This window comes from Puma concolor, chromosome D2 (assembly GCF_028749965.1).
Source record: "Puma concolor isolate L17-30 chromosome D2, mPumCon1.1.hap2, whole genome shotgun sequence".
Taxonomy (NCBI): domain Eukaryota; kingdom Metazoa; phylum Chordata; class Mammalia; order Carnivora; family Felidae; genus Puma; species Puma concolor.
This window is the reverse complement of record NC_141677.1, coordinates 3,171,175-3,190,879: the sequence shown is the minus strand read 5'-3', so window position 1 is coordinate 3,190,879 and position 19,705 is coordinate 3,171,175. Positions and strand designations below refer to the sequence as shown.

At 40.1% G+C, this 19,705-nt stretch overlaps 1 protein-coding gene across 14 annotated transcripts in view; it reads right to left on the bottom strand.

The window, feature by feature from the left end:
- Window positions 1-19,705, bottom strand: part of PCDH15 (protocadherin related 15) — a 1,260,230-nt gene that overhangs the window by 566,519 nt on the left and 674,006 nt on the right. Inside the window, exon 1 of one of the 14 annotated variants that reach the window (XM_086679479.1) lies at window positions 9,709-9,808. The exons of the other annotated variants lie outside the window; for them this stretch is intronic. Within the exon in view, the coding sequence (XP_086535605.1) occupies window positions 9,709-9,778 (70 nt within the window). The 5' untranslated portion in view covers window positions 9,779-9,808. Of the gene's footprint in view, window positions 1-9,708; window positions 9,809-19,705 lie in introns of those variants that run through there. 14 annotated transcript variants of the gene reach the window in all.

Here is a 19,705-nt window from a genome sequence, read left to right as displayed (position 1 = left end):
AAAGCACATGAAAAGATGCTCAACGTCGCTCCTCATCAGGGAAATACAAATCAAAACCACACTCAGATATCACCTCACGCCAGTCAGAGTCGCCAAAATGAACAAATCAGGAGACTATAGATGTTGGCGGGGATGTGGAGAAACGGGAACCCTCTTGCACTGTTGGTGGGAATGCAAATTGGTGCAGCCGCTCTGGAAAACAGTGTGGAGGTTCCTCAGAAAATTAAAATTCGACCTACCCTATGACCCAGCAATAGCACTGCTAGGAATTTACCCAAGGGATACGGGAGTACTGATGCATAGGGGCACTTGTACCCCAATGTTTATAGGAGCACTCTCAACAATAGCCAAATTATGGAAAGAGCCTAAGTGTCCATCACCTGATGAATGGATAAATAAATTGTGGTTTATATACACAATGGAGTACTACAGGGCAATGAGAAAGAACAAAATATGGCCCTTTGTAGCAACGTGGATGGACCTGGAGAGTGTGATGCTAAGTGAAATAAGCCATACAGAGAAAGACAGATACCATATGGTTTCACTCTTATGTGGATCCTGAGAAAGTTGACAGAAACCCATGGGGGAGGGGAAGGAAAAAAAAAAAAAAGAGGTTAGAGTGGGAGAGAGCCAAAGCATGAGAGACTCTTAAAAACAGAACAAACTGAGGGTTGATGGGGGGTGGGAGGGAGAGGTGGGTGGGTGATGGGCATTGGGGAGGGCACCTTTTGGGATGAGCACTGGGTGTTATATGGAAACTAATTTGACAATAAATTTCATATATTGAAAAAAAAGTAGGTATATTAACACAATAAAAAAATAAAATAAAATAAAAACTATCAATTCTCCAATCTAGTAGGCAATAAATATGAGGCAATATGAACCCTAATTTGACAATAAGTGTGCTTTTTTCCTACCAGATAGCTTTCTGATGAAAATTTTGGACAACACATTCTTGTTCCACTAACAGATATGAATATAGCCCCTTCCGCTATCTTTTTTGTTTACATGAGTTTCATTTTGCTACCCCTAATAATTTCAGTACAAATTCACCATCAGTTGATAGTTATAAGATGCTTATATTCCCATCATGTCATATCTGATGGGAATATAAGCAGCATATAAGTCATCCTCAGTTAAGTCAAATGTTTGGTCAATGTGCAATTAGGCTATGAATATGCATCATAAATTAATATTCTGAATACTATGTACTCTTCAGTACCCTTACTAAGGCTGCAGTATGAATCTAATATAATTCGTTATTCTTGCACTGTGAAAATTAATTAAAAATTATTTATTCAACATCAAAGTGTCATTTCCATGACAAAGACTAGATGAAAACAAACAAAATGAACTCAGAGTTCATTTTTTTTTTTCCTCCAGGTATCTGCCAGCAAACAGTCACTGAAAAGAGACAGAGAGAGAGAGAGAGAGAGAATGTTTCATGCAAATAAAAGTGAGTTGAATTCCTTCACTGGTTTTTATAGAGATCATATATTTTTCATACAGTTTACGGTGAACGTAATGGCTATACACAGAGAACCAGTGTTAATGAGAATTTCTTGCTTACAAGTAGTCATTGATTTTCAATGCAGGACATGTGTACCTGAATCACTCAATAAATAAGAAGTTAAATATATATAGTCACATTTGTGAAATCTAGAAGGAAAACAGTACAGTTCTTTTAATTCTTGGAGAGATGGAGAGGTATGTCCTAGTTTTCATAGATCCTTTCCCCTGTATTCTATGCTAAAACCTTGCTTTGCATGAAAATGACTTAAAAAAAAAAAAGAAAATAACAAACTCTGATGGCCACTCCCCCTGAAGACTTCTCAGTGTCAATGTTAGCATTTCGGAACAATGAAGACTTGAAACAACACCTCACAAAGAAACGTTGCATATGAGCTTCAGAAAAAAATGAGAGATTTGTGGCAAGAAAAATAAGGAAGTCATGGTATCTTCAGTTAAAAAAAGGCATTTTAAGTTAATTATGTTTTCAGTGTTCAAACAAGATTTATAGAACCAAAATATAGAAGTAGCTTGTAAAAAAAGGTAACTTCCTATTCTAACAACCAACAAAAAAAAAAGATGCTAAAACGGAGGCTGCTCTTAATAGCAATAAAACATACCTAAGGTAAAAAAAAATACCTAAGAATCTATATAAAGAATATGTTTAATACCCATAAATGAATAAATAAAACATGAATGAGAGAGATTAAATGAATCTAAGAAATGGAGAGATATGCCATATGAATGGATTGAAACCCTGAAAAATGTTAAAATTTTCTAAAATTAATCAATACATTCAATATATTACCCACAAATGTCCCAGTAATTGTGAAGAAATTAAAGAGTGCATTCTAAGATTTGTGTGTCTAGATTGTGTCTAAGGGGTGCCTGCGTGGCTCAGTTGGTTGAGCGACCCACTTCGGCTCAGGTCATGATCTAACGGTTTGTGGGTTCTAGCCCCCCATCGGGCTCTGTGCTGGAGGCTCAGAGCCTGGAGCCTGCTTTGGATTCTGTGTCTCCCTCTCTCTCTGCCCCTCCCCCACTCATGCTCTGTCTCTCTCTGTCTCATAAATAAACATTTAAAAAATTAAAAAAAATAAAATTTGTATAAAATCTCAAGGTGCCAAGTATGTCTAAGATCAGCTTGAGGGAAGCCAACTACATTGGAAATCTGCTGTGCTAAGTATCAATGTGGATTCTAAAGCTACAGCAATCGAGACTGCACGGCTTGGGGGCAGGGGTTGGCAAATGGTAAATGAGAACAAAATAGAGTTTAGATAGAGACTCACTCATAAGGGATTTGCAATGCTGAGCCACTTCAACCTGGGTATTTAAAATAAATGAAATCTGACTACTACCTCACAAAAGCAAAGAACAGATTATAAACATAAATGTGAAAGATAAAAAAAGAACACCTCTAGATGATAAGCAAATATTTTCAAGATCTTTGGAGAGGTTGAGAGCTTCCTGAGCATAAAACAAAACCCACTAAACCAAAGAAAAGAATAGAAAAAATGTACTGCAATAAAATTAAGAATTTATCCAAGGTTGATAATGCCATCAAAAGGCTGCATTATGAAAATAAAAATACCAAACCAGTGTATGGAATGATCCATAACTGAGAAAGTCTTGTGTCCAGAGCATATAAAGAATTAACATTCAATAAGAAAAATGAAAGAATGAAAGAAAAAAAAAAACCCACGAAGTTAACAAAATGGGAAAAAGATCTTAATAGACATATCCCACAGGAAGATATTACAAGGTCGATAAATATGTGGAAAGACACTCTGCTCATCTTTTAAATCAGAAAAATGCAAACTAAATTCATAATCATATAATTCAAACACCAGGAAAATGAATAACATTTAAAAGGCTACTTATAGCAAGTACTGACAGGAACGGTCCGCTTATATAACACTAATGAGAGTGTAAATTTGTAAAATTATTATGAGAAACAATTTGGCATTAAGTCCTAGAGTTGAACACAGGCAAATCTGGTGACACATGTATTACATTGCCAGGTATATGTACCCAACCAAAATGAGTGTCATGTACAGCCAAAGTCACATACAAGAATGTTCATAGCAGCATTATTTATATTTGTCCCAAACTGGACACAGCCATCCTTAGTAGAACGGATACATTCATTTTTATAATCATACAGGGGGATTTATACAGCAAAGAAATGAATGTAGAGTTAAACATAATCTTAGAGCTCAAGAAATCAGGGGGCTGGTTACTTGTGAAGGCAAGAGTAAGCATCTTGGAAGGAATGTGTACAGGGCATTCAGTACTTCCTGAAATTGGCAGTGATTACGAAGTTTTGCACATTTCATGAAAAGTTACCAAGTATTGTGCATTTCTTCTCATGCAGACTAAAATTCAGTAACTTTTTAAAACTTAAGACAAGTGCGTGTTTTTTTTTTTTTTTTTTTTAAAGGAAAATGGTGGGGTGCCTGGGTGGCTCAGTCCATTAAGCATCTGACTCTTGATTTCAGCTCAGGTCGTGGTCTCACGCTTCATGGGTGTGAATCCCGCATCGCACTCCGTGCTGATACCGCAGAGCCTGCTTGGTGTTCTCTCTCTCCCTCTGCCCCTTCCCTACACAGACCCACACGCACGCTCTCTCTCTCTCTCTCTCTCTCTCTCTAAAAATAAATAAACATTAAAAAAATGAATGTCTTTTATCTGCTGTTGCCAAATTACAACAAATTATAGGTGATTTAGTTCTATACATGGTGATAGAATGATATTTGAAATAACACTGCCCTGAACAGAAAGTTATATTTTATACCACAATTATAGGATGAAAAAACAAGTTATGTGGTTAAAGGGGTTAAAAAACTAACAATGTATTTGGATATTGGCTGATAATGAAAGAAGAGGAGAAGAGGAAAATGCATAGGATACAACAAATTTATTTCAGAATGCAACATTGAATTTTTAGGTATGGACCGTTGCCAATGATCATGTAGCCAGCCATTAATTTCTTTCCTAATTGCGTCCTTGCGTAAAGCCTTGTGCAGTATGGGTGCTTGATACATACTTGCTGACTGAATTTTGCAAGTGACATGCTTCAGTTCAGCCTGAGTCCCTTCTTACCCACAAGTGCTGGGGGTCCAGAGTACTTGAAGATCCCACTTACACCTCTGTCCCTGCCTATCGGGGACATTGGTGTGACACACGCTGTCCTGACAGTGGTCCTGTAAGTAAACATGGGTACTTCTGAGTTCTGTGTGGGAGCATGTGACCTTGGTGAAGCGCATGATTCCAATACACATGATGGATGATATACATTGCATGGTTTTTACACTGGGAATGGAAGGTTCGTTTAAGAACTAAAATAAATCAAAACCTATTAACAGAATGGAGGAGAAAAAAAAATCTCAAACAACATAGAATATTCATTTATCAAAATTAGACACCTGTCACTATTAAAAAATTCGGCACCTAGGAGGAAGGTAACTTCCTCAATCTGATGAGCAACATGTAAAAAACAAAACAAAGCCACAATTAACACCCGCAAGGTGACCACAGCCTTGTCTTCCCACTCCCAGCGCCAACAGGCAGAGAACAGAAGACATTGGATTTAATGAGGAACAAATGGCTCCTGTTTATAGCAGCATGATTGTGTATATGCCAAATCTTACAAAATCATCAAAGTAACTACTAGAACTTATAAGGAAGCTACACGTGGTCTCAGGTCACAAGGTAAATGCTCAAACATAGATGATGAGGAAAATCTTATCAACAGAAAAAATAGAAAATTAACGTCTAAAAAGATGTCATTGACAACGTCACGCAAAGCACAGGAAACCTAGGAGCACATTTAACAAAAGAACGGTACAACCTCAGCCCTGGGAACACCCAAATGTGGCTGAAATAAAGTAATGAAAATCTATGCAAATAGGGAGATATGCTGTGTTCATAGTTTGGAAAAATCAGTATTCTTAAGATGGCAATTTAACCCACGTATTTATAGATTCAATGAAATCTCAATTATAATCTCAGCCAAATTTTTATAGAAATTAATAATCTGACTTAAAAATCTTCATGAGGACACAAATGACCTAGAATAGACAAAACAGTCTCGGCAAGGATGACTAAAACTAGAGGCCTTGCAGTATCTGACTTTAATAAGGACCATAAAGGGACAGAAATAAGGAGAGATTGGCAAAGGGTAGACAAACAAATCACTTGAACAGGCTAGATCAAGGATTGCCCAAATTTGTGAAGGGCCAAATATTAAATATTTTAGGCTCTGTGGGCCTAAAATTTGAGATATCTGTTACTGCTTCTTCTTCTTCTTCTTCTTCTTCTTCTTCTTTTTTTTTTTTTTTGATAACACTTTAAATATGTATCCATTGCTGTTAGTTTGAGGCCATGAGTCATAGTTTGGCAATGCCTGGAGCAGAGCCAAGAAGAAGACCCTCAGTTGCCTTTCCAACAATACTTCAAAGGAATTTATTTAGTGGAGCAAAGACAATCTTTTCAGTGAATGGCTGGAGCAGCGGGGTATCCGTAAGAAAAACAAAATTTAACCTCAATCCCTACCTCCTGCTGAACACAAAAATTCATGTAAGAAGGATCAAGGTCTAAGTGTAAAAGTCAAAACTACAAGGCATTTAGAGGAAAACAGAGGAGAGTATCTTCATAGCCTGAATTGAGACAACAATTTTAAGGCAGGACACGTTAGCAACAATCATTAAAAAAAAATTTAGACTTTTCTCAAAATTTAAAATTTTGTTTTTCAAACGACATCTCTACATAAACCATAGACTGGAAGGAAATAGTTGCAAAACCTGTATCTAACAAAAAACTTGTATCTGGAATAAAGATACAACCAAACAATATGAAAAGAACTTTGTAAACGGGCCAAAGATTTGAAAGAGATTTCATGAAGGAAGACGTGTGAGTGGCTAATAACCATATGAAGTTATTGATATCCAATGATATGAAATTCTTAAAGAGGCAAAATTAATCTATAGTGATTGAAAGGGAATCAGTGGTTACCTGGGGAGGGGTGTGGGGATGACAGCAAAGGGCTGGTGGGAACGCCTGAGAGGAACACAGATGTTCTAGATCTTAATCATGCTGTCGTTACAGTTACAGCTGTATATAAGGGTCAAAATTGTGTAATTAACCCTTGTGCATTTCAATGTAGTAAATCTAAATTCAAATCGCTATTATCATAATAATCACATGGGAGGTGGGAAAAAGGTGAAGACACAGGTGAAAAAAATAGCAGAACTTTGGTCACTGTCGAAGCCAGGTAATGAGCTGGTGGGGGTTCGTCACGGCATTTGATTCACATTGCACAGACACTATTCAGGGTTGTAAGACTCCTTGAGTGAAAAGTATTTTGTTACATCATTTTTCTAGAACGCTGGGTCTTTCCAACTTCTCACCTTACTAAAAAGATTTACAAAGGTGATTTATCTCACAGAAAAATAAGACTACAGTTATCCACTTGCGTCACTGATGGTAACGAGTGATCCAGGATTATATTTTTCTTTCCTGAGCCCTTAAATTAGCTTCCAAGTTTTTGAAATTTCATTATTGTATTGTATTGTATTGTATTGTATTGTATTGTATTGTATTGTATTGTAATTGATTGATCTCTACAAAAGAAAAGGAGCCAAGGGGCAAAGAAAACAGAAAGCTTACTTCCTTGAATGGTAATTCTGAGCAGCACCTCTCAGTATATTTAAGAACATAACTAACTATGCTAAAACTAACTCGTGCACGCTTGTTTTCTTTACATATGGACATGCACCATGTAGAGGTTTTAGTGATGTTTACAAGATGATGATATTCTTCCACAACAGCGATATCCCCTCTCTTAAAAGTATTATCATAGGAGCGCCTGGGTGGCTCCATCAGTTAAGCCTCTGACTCTTGATTTCCGCTCAGGTTGTGATCTCATGTTTGCGTCAGGCTCCGTGCTGACAGCGGTAGCCTGCTTGGGATTTTCTCCCTCCCTCTCTCTCTGCCCCTCCCCTACTTGCATACTCTTTCAAAATAAGGAAATAAACATGAAAAGAGTACTACCATAGAGATGAGCATTGACTAATGTCTACATACAGAGTGACAAGGAGATTATACCATTTCTTTAAAGTATGTGCTGGTATCATGGATGTAACAACAAAGCTTATGCATTCCACATTAATTATTTGCCTAATGAATATCACAGTCCAGGTGGTTTTGAAAAGGAAGTCTGTTATTTCCACAAAGGCTAACACACTGTTGCATGTCACCTGGACTCTACTTACATCAGGTAGAAGAGACAGAGGCCAGCCAGTGACAGCTGGAGCTGACGCTGCGGCTAAGCTCACCTGGTCCTTATTCCAGCTGCCTTCTCGCGCATGTTCCTGAAATGCATACGCTGAGAAGCTAAAAACCGTACTTAAAAGACTGAGTTGTAGCTCGGATTCTGAGCGTGGTGAGGCTACTCTGACAAGACGCTTCTTGCCCGAGACATTGTTCAGAAGGGATTATAAGAAGAAAAGCCGGTGACAGGCACGTGTGTCTGCAGGTCTGGATCACAGCTGAAATGTGCGCTTGTACAGTTAGCAACTGTGGAGGCAGCCTTCTGACTTCAGGATTTCGAATCATCAAGGCGGAAGTTCCTACGGCAGTCCTGTTATGTTGTAATTTTGTAACTTGCTTCTGAAAGGTCAAAACAGAGTCGGCCTCTTCTGCCCTTCCAATGTGTGAGCTATTTATATCACTCAACAAACCCCTTCTGTTTAACGTAGCCAGGATGACTTCTGCTTTTTCCTAACCAAGGTCCCTGGAAGGACCAACATGACAGACTTCACACAAAATCTTTCTGTCGGATATGAGCGACTAGAGGTGGAAGCTCTCTCCCAAGGAACGTGTGATACGGAACAGAGTCAGTCATCCTGGCGAAGTACCTGATTTCAGGAGTAGCTGGCCCCCGCTGGGGACATGAGCAGCCTCATACTCGAAATACTCTGATAGTATTTATGGCTACCACCACTTACAACATGTTCGACTGCTTTTTTAGTCTTCCTGAAACCATCGCCCATCTCGTACCCAGTTTCACACACGCCTGTGGGAATCCCACAACTATAACCATCCCGCATAAAGGCATCTATCAAAATAGAACGTAGACACAATCTCCACTGTTGAGCAGGGAAGAGAAGAGGGATGGGTTAATAATAAGGGCGTAAAGTGTGCTGCCTCTGAAAGCCTGGGAAGGAATGGGTGTGAAGAAGAGATCTCTACCTGCATATTCAGGTATGTTTGCCTATATGTGCGCAATCCTGAGGGAAAAATTGGTCTCGTCTTTCCATTTGATTGCTTAAAGCACATCACAGCTCCCTGACTTACCTTTCTTAACAAAGCAAGTCGGGATGCAGAATGATCATGGCTTTGAATTTGGCCATGACTTTTCATTTATCTCTTTTAGGCTTTGCCTGACTGTGCAGCTCTGGGAGCTAGCGTTCAAAGGCAATCATGTGTTCAAAGAAAATACTTAGCTGGAAATATTCGATGCATTTAATAATTCTTGTACGTATTATAAAAGCTTTTGAAATGCTAGCATTTATGTAAATAATTGCACAGAAACACCTTTCTTTTGGAATAAATTACTCAGAGTCCTGTTTTATCTATTTCCACATAGTCTGTTCACTTTTTGAAGAAACTCATCATCTACAAAATTTCTGAGGAAAACGGAAGCAGGAAGCCTCCTGAAGATACAATAATATGATTACCTTTACTTCAAACCCTGAAGGTAGGTTCCTGCAAGTGAGGCTAAAATGTAAATTTTCGTGAGGATTCTATTAGAAATGCAAAGGCAACAGAGACTTTCAGAAGTGACAGTCCCACTGTGAGCCAAAGAGAGAAAATAATGAGTCTGGCGGAGCTGGCGTTGTAGAAGCGAGGGTCTGATTTGCTGGGCTCTGCAGGCTTCAATTACAGAACGAGCCAGAGTAGCGCTGCTCTACATACACGTGGTAGAACTTACAGAGAAATGGTATACAGGGTCCAAGAGCACGTGTGTGTGTGCACGCGTGTGTGTGTGGATGTGTGTGCACTATGGAAGACTCTGGAAGTTACTCAAAGGATCCAGGTTGATCCATGCTGTCTGCACAGGTAGTGGGGCATTAATAATAGAATATTTAACCACAGGCATGCCTGTATTCCAATACATACAGGGCCCATTACACTTACAAACTGATGAACTAGGCTTTATCTTCTGGCGGATTTGAAACACCAGCTTCCACTGTACGTGCAGGATCATTTTACTCACACAATCAAAACTGAAAGAGATACAAGGGACAACTGTCGTATCACTGATCTTGTAAAAACCAATAAGAAGACCAAGCTGTAGATCATATTTTATTAAATTTTTTTTTTCAACATTTATTTATTTTTGGGACAGAGAGAGACAGAGCATGAACGGGGGAGGGGCAGAGAGAGAGGGAGACACAGAATCGGAAACAGGCTCCAGGCTCCGAGCCATCAGCCCAGAGCCTGACGCGGGGCTCGAACTCCCGGACCGCGAGATCGTGACCTGGCTGAAGTCGGACGCTTAACCGACTGCGCCACCCAGGCGCCCCATATTTTAGAAAGTATTGAGCCTTTAAGATCTAGCATCAGACTGCTGGCTTTGACTCACAGCCCTATCATTCACTAATAATGTGATCCTGGGATCACTGGAAATCATATCATAGCTACAGGTCTGTCTCCTGTACTGTGTCTGGAATACCACCTGGTAAGTGCTGGCTGTCGCTGCCATAATGGCCAGAGCATTTCTGGATAACTACTAATACTCTTCATACAACACTAGGCGGTAGGTGTGTTGATTACAAGAACTGTGTCTTATTCACTTCTGGATTCCCAGCATCTGAGAACATGCCTGTCACACAGCACTCACACCAGAAGCTTAGCTGAATGGATAAGACTCACCAGAGAGACCAATATTGAGTCCATCATGGTCATATCCTCAGTTTACCCTCATTACTTTGACTCGATTATTTGTCTTGCTCTCTGACTTCTACTTCAGCTAACGGCAATAAGGGAGTTGGCTCCTTTGGCTTGTAGCAATGTGGGGCTGAATCTGCTGTTGGTTTTCCATTTGCACTTCAGTGAGGGATAGCAGGGGAATACACCACACTGGCCATTCGACTCTTCGACTCTTTGGGGCCAAAACTTTTGTTTATTCACCTTTAATAGTGACCTGGGGGCATGATGGAAACGCGTGAAGAAAAGCTCTCAGGAGGTAAGCAGAAGAGTAGGTTTGGGGATGAAGGCACATGGCTGGTAAAGGAGACAGGAGCTCAGAACAGAGAGTGGCTGGTAACCAAAGAACAAAAGTAAGTGTCATGGTTGGTTACCTGTTTGTCCAAGATGAGTTCCTTCTGGGTCCCAGGTTACCCAGTCTCTAACGCACTCAAACGCAGAACTCTACAATGTAAGTATTACTGGAGCCTATTATTGGAAAACCTACATTTATCAAGGCACTTTACCTGGATCTAGAACTCTAGACATATATAACACACATATAATACACACACATGTATGTGCTTCTGTGTGGGTGCATGTACACATACATGTAATATGCATGCACGTGCATCCACGTGGGTACATGTACATACTCAAACGTGGGTGCTTCATGTGGGTGTATGTACACACATAATATGTACACATGTACTACTGTGTGGACACATGTACACAGACATGCAACATGCATGCATGTATTTCCGTGTGGGTTTATGTACACACATGATATGCATACATGTACTACTCCGTGGGTACACATACACATACATACACTATGCATACATGTACTTTCATGTGGATGTATGTACATACTCAAACGCAATATACACATGAGTGTACCTCTGTGTGAGTACACACACACACACATTCACAACTGAAGTCCAACTCCAACCTTTTCATAAAGCAGACTTTGTTCAGCACACAGATGTCTCCCAAACTCTTCTCCATGTCTCCCCAATATAAAGTCAACAACTGTAAGTGCTACTCCACTTCTAATTCCTTCATTTGCTTTTGTTTCTGCTTCTGGGCCCTTACATGGGGCAAACAGGACTGATGCCGGAACTCTCTTAACTAGACTCATTGTTTTTTTGTTAAATTTATTTATTTTTTGAGAGCGAGAGAAAGAGAGTGTGAGGGGCAGAAAGAACAGAGAGAGTCTGTGTCTGTGCATGCAGGTTCTGTGCTTTCAGTGCAGAGTCTGATGTGGGGCTCGAACCCATAAACCCTGAGATTATGACCGGAGCCAAAATCAAGAGTTGGATGCTTAACCGACTGAGCCACCCAGTGGACCCTAGACTCATTGTTTTACTTGGTCAAACTCTGTTTACTTTGCTCAACTCAACCCTGAGAGTTCAAAAATTTAAGTACAAATTCCTGTTCTACATTATAAAAGTGTTACCCCAAATACCTTGCCAAATTCCTGATTCCAGATATTCTGTTCAGTAGTATGTTTCTCTCTTCTAATTCAATGAATTTGCCTTCCAATAAATACTACCCAACACTGTACAGTTATCTGTCCCCAACCATCCATTCCCTTTAAGTAGAATTTGACTAAAAATGCTTCATCCTGCTGGGGATAATCAGTAGAAGTGGCAACTGGGGGATGAATAAAGAAAAAAAAATAGTAAAAGCAGATGGCAGAGCAGAAGTGAAGTTTTTACCACAAAGCCCTGGAAGAGGAAAAGGAATGCGAGGTAGAGTAAATGCAGAAGAGCCCTCCTGCAGCTGTTAGGAGGGAAAGAGCAAAGGTGTGTTCAGGAGGTACAAAGAATCTGGCTCTTTGAAGTTATTTCTCTAGGAACCTAAGGGAATGACAGGTGCAAGTAAACCACCCTGAGTTAGAAAATAAAAGGCATTGAATAGACTGTCATCAGAAGGCAGAAACTCAATATGCATATTGCTGAGATGGAAATCTTGAGAAGTTTCGAGCAAACAACAGGTGATGGGTATACAGAATGCTATTTGCAGAAAAGGTGTAAAATTAAGACAGGTACAGCATTCCTGTCATGTTTTATTTACTTAATAGGTTGCCCATCATAACACTTTATTTCTGAAAAAGACAAAACTAAAAAAAAAAAGGGTTCTTCATAAAACAGCCTCCTGTCATGGGATGTCTACTCTCTGAGAGATACCAAAGGGATTTCACGTAAGCTGCAGCCTCCGGGGGGCTTGGCCAGGAGATCTGGAGGAAGAATGCTTCTGGCAGAGGGCAGAGCTAGTATAAAAATACTGCTGGTGGGAATGCAAACTGGTGCAGCCACTCTGGAAAAGAGTATGCAGGTTCCTCAAAACAGATCTACCCTACTATCCAGAAACTGCACTATTAGGTATTTATCCAAAGGACACAGGTATGCTGTTTTGAAGGGGCACATGCACCCCAATGTTTATAGCAGCACTATCATTAATAGCCAAAGTATGAAGAGACCAAATGTCCATTGATGGATGAATGGATAAAGATGTGGTATACATATACAATGGAGTGTTACTCGGCAATCAAAAAGAATGAAATCTTGCCATTTGTAACTACGTGGGTAGAACTGGAGGCTTGGTATGCCAAGTTAGAGAATGAAATATATGATTTCATTCATATGTGGAATTTAAGAAACACAACAGCTGAACATAGGGGAAGGGAAGGAAAAATAAGATAAAAACAGAGAGGGAGACAAACCATAGAGACTCTTAAATGCAGAGAGAGAAAAAACTGAGGGTTGCTGGCAGAGAGGTGTGGGATACACTAACTGGGTGATGGGCATTAAGGAGGGCACTTGTTGGGATGACCACTGGGTGTTACACGTAAGTGATGAATCACTGGGTTCTACTCCTGAAACTATTATTACACTATATGTTAACTAACTTGAATTAAGTAAAAGAAGCCAAACCACACCAACAAAAACAAAGAAACTTTGATCTCACAAAAAAAGTCCTAAGAAAAGAAGTAGCCCAAGACATTTGAGGAACAGCAAAAAAGAGGCCATTTTGCTGGAGAAGAGTGAACCAGTAGAGTTGAAGTGATGGGGTTGGAGGAATGGGCGTCCTGAGTGAGTGAATGAGCTCCTGAGTGACCCAGCACAGGAGAGGGGTGCAGGGGTCAGACTTGGGTCCTGCAGAGCCCACTGTGCCTGCGTGTGGAGGACAGAAGCAAAGGAGTAGGCATGCGAGCTGAGAGAGGCAGTAAGAGAGCACCACGTGCCCATCAGCAGGGAACGATGCTGGCCTGCATCCCAGCGGCCACGGCAGGTGGAGGGTGGAGGCCCATCTCAGAAGAGTGCACTGGCTTTCCTAACATGCTCAGCACCAGCAGAAACCAGTGCACTTTTCCTAATAGAGATTATACACAGAAATATTTTCTTAAGGTTTTTTATTTATTTTTAAGAGTGTGTGCATGAGAGAGAGAGCAAGAGAGAGTACGCACAACAGAGAAGGGGCAGAGAGAAGGAGACAGAAAACCCCAAGGAGGCTCTGTGCCATCAGCACAGAACCAGATGTGGGGCTTGAACCCATGAATGGTGAGATCATGATCTGAGCCGAAATCGAGAGTCGTGCGGTTAACTGAATGAGCCACCCAGGGGCCCCCGTGCATAAATATTTTCAAATGGACACTGCTCACATATCGCCAGTGGGACACAAGTGTGCCAATAAAGAATGGCGTAGATATGATCGTGGGTAGGCCTGGGATTTAATGGGCTTCTGCTCTGGACGTGGAACGTCATAAAATGTGAAGCACCTTGCTTCTCATGCTGCATTATTACTGTACCTGTAGTTAACTTTCTGCCATTGCAGTTAGTGCCTCACTGAATAATGGTGTTGTCTATTATTAAATATTACATCTGTAGGAATTATCATTGAAGCATTGAACACCAGCATCGCATGAAAAAAAATAATGTTCTTGTTTTTACTTAAAAAATTCAGAATGCTATTCCAAAAATGATAAGCTAAAATATGAGACGATTTCAATTGGATGAAACCATAAGTGAAATATTTTTTAAAAAGTCTCTGACTGTAGCTTTTCAATAACATGAAATCAATATTTGGATTCTGACTAGAGTTTGCCTCTGAAAGTTATAATACAAAAAATAGCTACTATTATCATTTAGGCATTAGTGTATATTAAAACACTAGAGTATATAAAATATATATACTAGAGTATATAAAATAAAATATAAAATATAAATATAAATATAATATAAATAAATAAAATATAATATAAATATAAAATAATATAATATAATATTATATTATATAAATTATAATATATTAATATAATATAATATAATATAATATATATAATATATTATATATTATAATATAATATATAATATAATATAATAAATAATATAATATTTATAATAATATAAAATATAATATAAAATATAATATAAATAAAAATATAAAATATATATACTAGAGTATATAAAATAAATTCCATTTACTATTGAACTTTCACATGGATGTTATAAAATAAAATAGTGAGCATATATTCCAATAAAGTACAAAGGAGTAAAATGTTAGGCTCTTAGTGTAAAATGTCTTATAAACACACCTACTTATACCTTTGACCTAAGCAATTAAAGCTTTAATGATTTGAGCTAGAGGCTATATTTTCTTTTTGTTTAAGTTGATTTATTTATTTTGAGAGAGAGAGAGAGAGAGTAAGACAGACAGAGACACAGAGAGAGAGAGAGAAGGGGGACAGAGAGAGAGCGAGAGAGAGATTGACAGAGAGAGAGAGAATTCCAAGCAGGCTCTGCGCTGTCAGCACAGAGCTCAACGTGGGGATCAAACTCATGAAATGTGAGATCATGACCTGAGCTGAAGTCAAGAGTCAGATGTTCAACCTACTGAACCACACAAACACTCCTATATTTTCTTTTTTAATTTTATTGTTCAGGGGCCCCCTCTCTTTCTGCCCCTCCCCTGCTCACTCTCTCACTCGTTCTCTCTCAAAATTAATGAATAAACTTTAAAAAATCTGATTATTCATAAATCTGAGTTAACACAGATTTGGGAATGACCAATGAATGAGTTATCTTTTCACTAAAAAACCCACAAAACTTAGTTTTGCAGATAAAGCCTAGCGCACCTGTGGTGGGGCCCTGCACACTGCATAAAGCTCCTCTTTTCTGAGAAGCTCCTAGAATCATGAGTTCTTCCGTAGCTCCAGATTTGTAGACGTACTTCTCTTACGGTTGCAAAAGCGTGGAGAGAAGTGAAGGGAGACAACACACAGAATGCGACTCCTGTCACCAGACTGGCTAAGAGCAGGATTCTGGAGCCAGGCTCCCTGGCACGACCCACAGGTCCATCACGGGCTAGCTACGTCCTCCTCAGCATGTTGCCTCTTCTGTGTCTCAATCTGCACGTCTGTAACATGAGCATGACAGTGTGACCTAATTTATACCGTTGTGAGCATGCACTGACCTAGTGTATGTGACATTCTCAGAAGGACACCTGGTAAATGTCCAGTAAAATACTGTTTACTGTCAATTACACGTGTCACGTCACACACATTATTGGTTAAGGAAGTAGAGACAATTTAGAGCATGGCTCACCAGCAGTGGCATTATTGGCATTTGGGGCCAGGAGACTTCATTACGAGGGGGCTGTTTGCATTGCAGGATGTTTAGCGCACCTCTGGCCTCTAGATGCTAATATGCCCTCCTCCTGATTTCTGACCATCACGAATGCCTCCAGACTTTGCCAAATATCCCCTAGAAAGTCAAACTGCCTCCCGGCTGAGAGATAGAGATTTATAGTAACCACTCGAAGATCACATCAAACCCTCCGGTTGGATTTGACTAGCGTCACTGGAGGAGCATAGCCTTACCTTCCAGACTTATCTTGCCTCTGCCAGTCAGAGCAACAGACACTTCACGTTCTGTGCATCTGCACATGTGCTCATGGTCTATAAAGAGTTTATCGTCTGCCTTCTATGTCCACAAACAGTGGGGATTTTCATTAAACGGTAGCATGGAGTAATTGAGAACCATAGGAAACTTAGGGACACAGATCCCATCTGCCTAACTTCCTCCTTCTCGATCCTGCTGTACTCCATAAGTCTTCTCTGTTTGGTCTCCTTACAGCCATTTTCCCTCTAAGCCTGAGGTTTCTTCTCTGCATATTTTCTAAGGTGGTGGCCTGTGACTCTTCCAACTTCTGTAGCAGCAGGTCAACATTCTTTTGTAGTGTCTGATTCAGCAGGCAATATTTGCAAGTTCAGGATTGGAGTCACACAGGCCAGGGGCCACCCTGCCACCAGATCACCAGGAGAAACTGCATACATTTCCGTTGGTTACTAGGTGCGCGGACGATTCCCAGCTCAGGAAAGGGAAAAGCAGGACAGCACAGTTGCACATTTACCTACTACTATCCCCTTACTCCTACCCATCGTTCCCTTGGAATGAATTAGGGATCGGACTTTAACTTAACTTGCCAACATCAGGAGGTAGGAGGAGAGAAAAGGCAGAGTGGGAAGAAGTAGAGAAATGTTGGCGGGGAAATAGAAAGAGGGTCTGGATGAAGGCAGCCAGGAAAGGCACGGACCGTATACGGTAACTTTGGCCCTAGTGAGGCAGTCATGCAGTCTGAGCCTGTTGGAGGCTCAGTCTGAAGAGAACAGAGTGCAGCAAGTGCTCACTTTATACTTGGATCTTCTCTGCTCAAGGAAGCTATTCCCACCTTACCATTAGGGAAGGACACACCTAGAATCTGTGTTCTCTGTCCGTACAGGGATGGCCTCTCTTTAGGAACATTGATGGAGGTTGAGAGATAGAATGAAATTAGGCCTGAACAAGTGACCGGCCTGTGTGGGCCTCCTGTGAGCAGGCTGGGATTCACTTCTACATGTAGGGCCCTAGATGTACAGACATACAGGAAGTTAAAGAGGCCCAACTTTCACAGTATTATCCAGGACTTTGAGACAGGAATTAGCTATTTAGCTTCAGCAAGGGAGTGATTTATAGTTGCAAAATATTTTGGTTTTGAATTACATAATGAGCGGATGTCGTAATCTTTCCAGCACATGCAGCCTTTAAATATCTTAATCACCATTGTGATGAAGCACGTGATGACTTAGAGCAGGTCCAGTTTGTTTCACGGGAACTTGCTCCCTGGTGACAGCTCTGATGATAAGATAGGAATGGAAGCTGGATGCAAAGGGAAGCAGAGCAAGCGGACTTTTTCTCAACAGTTTGACTCAGGAGATGGGATAATCTGGTGTGTTAATTGTAGGCATTTAAACCAGGATCCACCAGCATGGGACCGGAAGTGGTATCATAGCAACCCAAAGCCACGGACCAACTTAAGGGGACTCACTCCTAAGAGCCCCACACAGGGGTCAAGCCTCAGACAGGACATGGACAGATGGACAGAGACCAGAAACCTGAAGACTCAGAAATAGGAAGGAGTGGGCACCCATCTAATCATTCTCCATTTTCCAGGAGTCCAAGAAATTCTTTCATCCTCTCGGTTGACCTCTGCTTTATTAAGGAAAACTTCAGTGAGTTCCTGTCTCTTGCAAGGAAATGCTATCTAGGACATCTCCACATCTTGTGATGGCTTTAACCAGGTTTTACATGCCACATCTCCAAACCGGTAATGAATACAGGTCTCCGATGGTCTCCCTTTCAAGAGGTGTAAACAGATCCACCGCTTGTCTTGACTCAAATTTGGCAACTCTTGAAGTAGATTCTTATTTTTATAATTAAATTAGAATATCTTCACATTGGGTCTTCACCATAATCCCATGGTCTTCTGTATCATCGGTCTGGTGGGCCTGGAGGATGCGGACTTTGAATTCACTTTTCCTGCTTTAGGGCAATTCTTTTATGTTCAGTATCAAAACATAGCTGCTTTCAGATACTTTAACTTGATAAGACACAGTAAGAGATTACAGAGTGTTTAAAGTAGTAGTTTTTCCACATGACTGTAATGACAATATAAGAAACAGCAAAAGCCACCTTTGTTGAGCTTGTGCAACGTGCTTTGCTTAATCTAATATTTGACTAAATAGAAAATTGTAGAAAGTTCCATCTTTTAAATTTAATAGCCATATAAGAATAAATAAGGTTTTACAAAAACTAGTATTTTTATAAAATTAGAGATTTGTTGCTATAATATCTCATCAAACCTGGGTGTTCACTTTATGGACGGTCCAGTGCAGCCCATGGTTATCACCTGCTGTTTTCGTTTTGTTTTTCTTAAGTACGCCACTCTTTGTATCTTTTTCAGACTTGTCCTCTCTTACTTCTAGGGGGATGTCAAATTAAGTCACTTACGTCACAAACAGTCTGGGGTCATTTAAAATTATTTTCGTGCCACAAATACTGAATTTTATATTTCTCTTTTCTCTTTCATGATAAAACGAGCAGTAGTTATAGTGTCTTTTACTTTCACCAAGAAATCCAATCGACCAAAACTATATAAATGTATACATACATTTTCGTTACTTTTTCCTGCCTTGGTAAAAGCTAAAGAGAGGAAATCCGCCAAGCAAATCAGCATAAATTTTCCTCCTTCTATACTGTAATAGCCATTTGTAGCTACAAATCCTCAATTCTCTGGAACAGACACAAAACTGGAAAATTGACTGTTTAAAGAACAAACTCGAAACCACAAAACAAGCAAACAAAGCCAAGATGGAAACATTACCTCCCCATCACTATGGACACTGACAAAAGAGCGGTTACTTCAGTAGATAATGTGATTGACCACCCAAACACTCTCTTCATGTGAACACACCCATTTCATGAGCTTAGCACGAACAAGCTATCCACTGTTCACATCTGTACTCTTCACTAAGAAGTGTCCTGAGGCACCTAAGAGGAACTAACCTGCCCAAGGTTCAGGAGGTTGGCCGTTGGCCCACGACCTGCTAATGTAGGAATACAAACAAACGCATACCCCTTTCATCTGGATTTGGGACAAATCTGATGGGCGCCGTAGGAGTGGCTGAGGACTCAGGGTAGGGCTCCCAGATAAAACACAGCATCCCCAGGTGAATTTGAATTTCAGGTAAACAACAAAGAATTTTTTTTTATTTTATTATGTTATTTTATTTCATTAATTTATTTATTTTTGAGAGAGTGCCTGGGGCAGGGGCAGAGAGAGAGAGGGAGAGAGAATCCCCAGCAGGCTCCAGGCTGTCAGTACAGAGCCCGACATGGGGCCA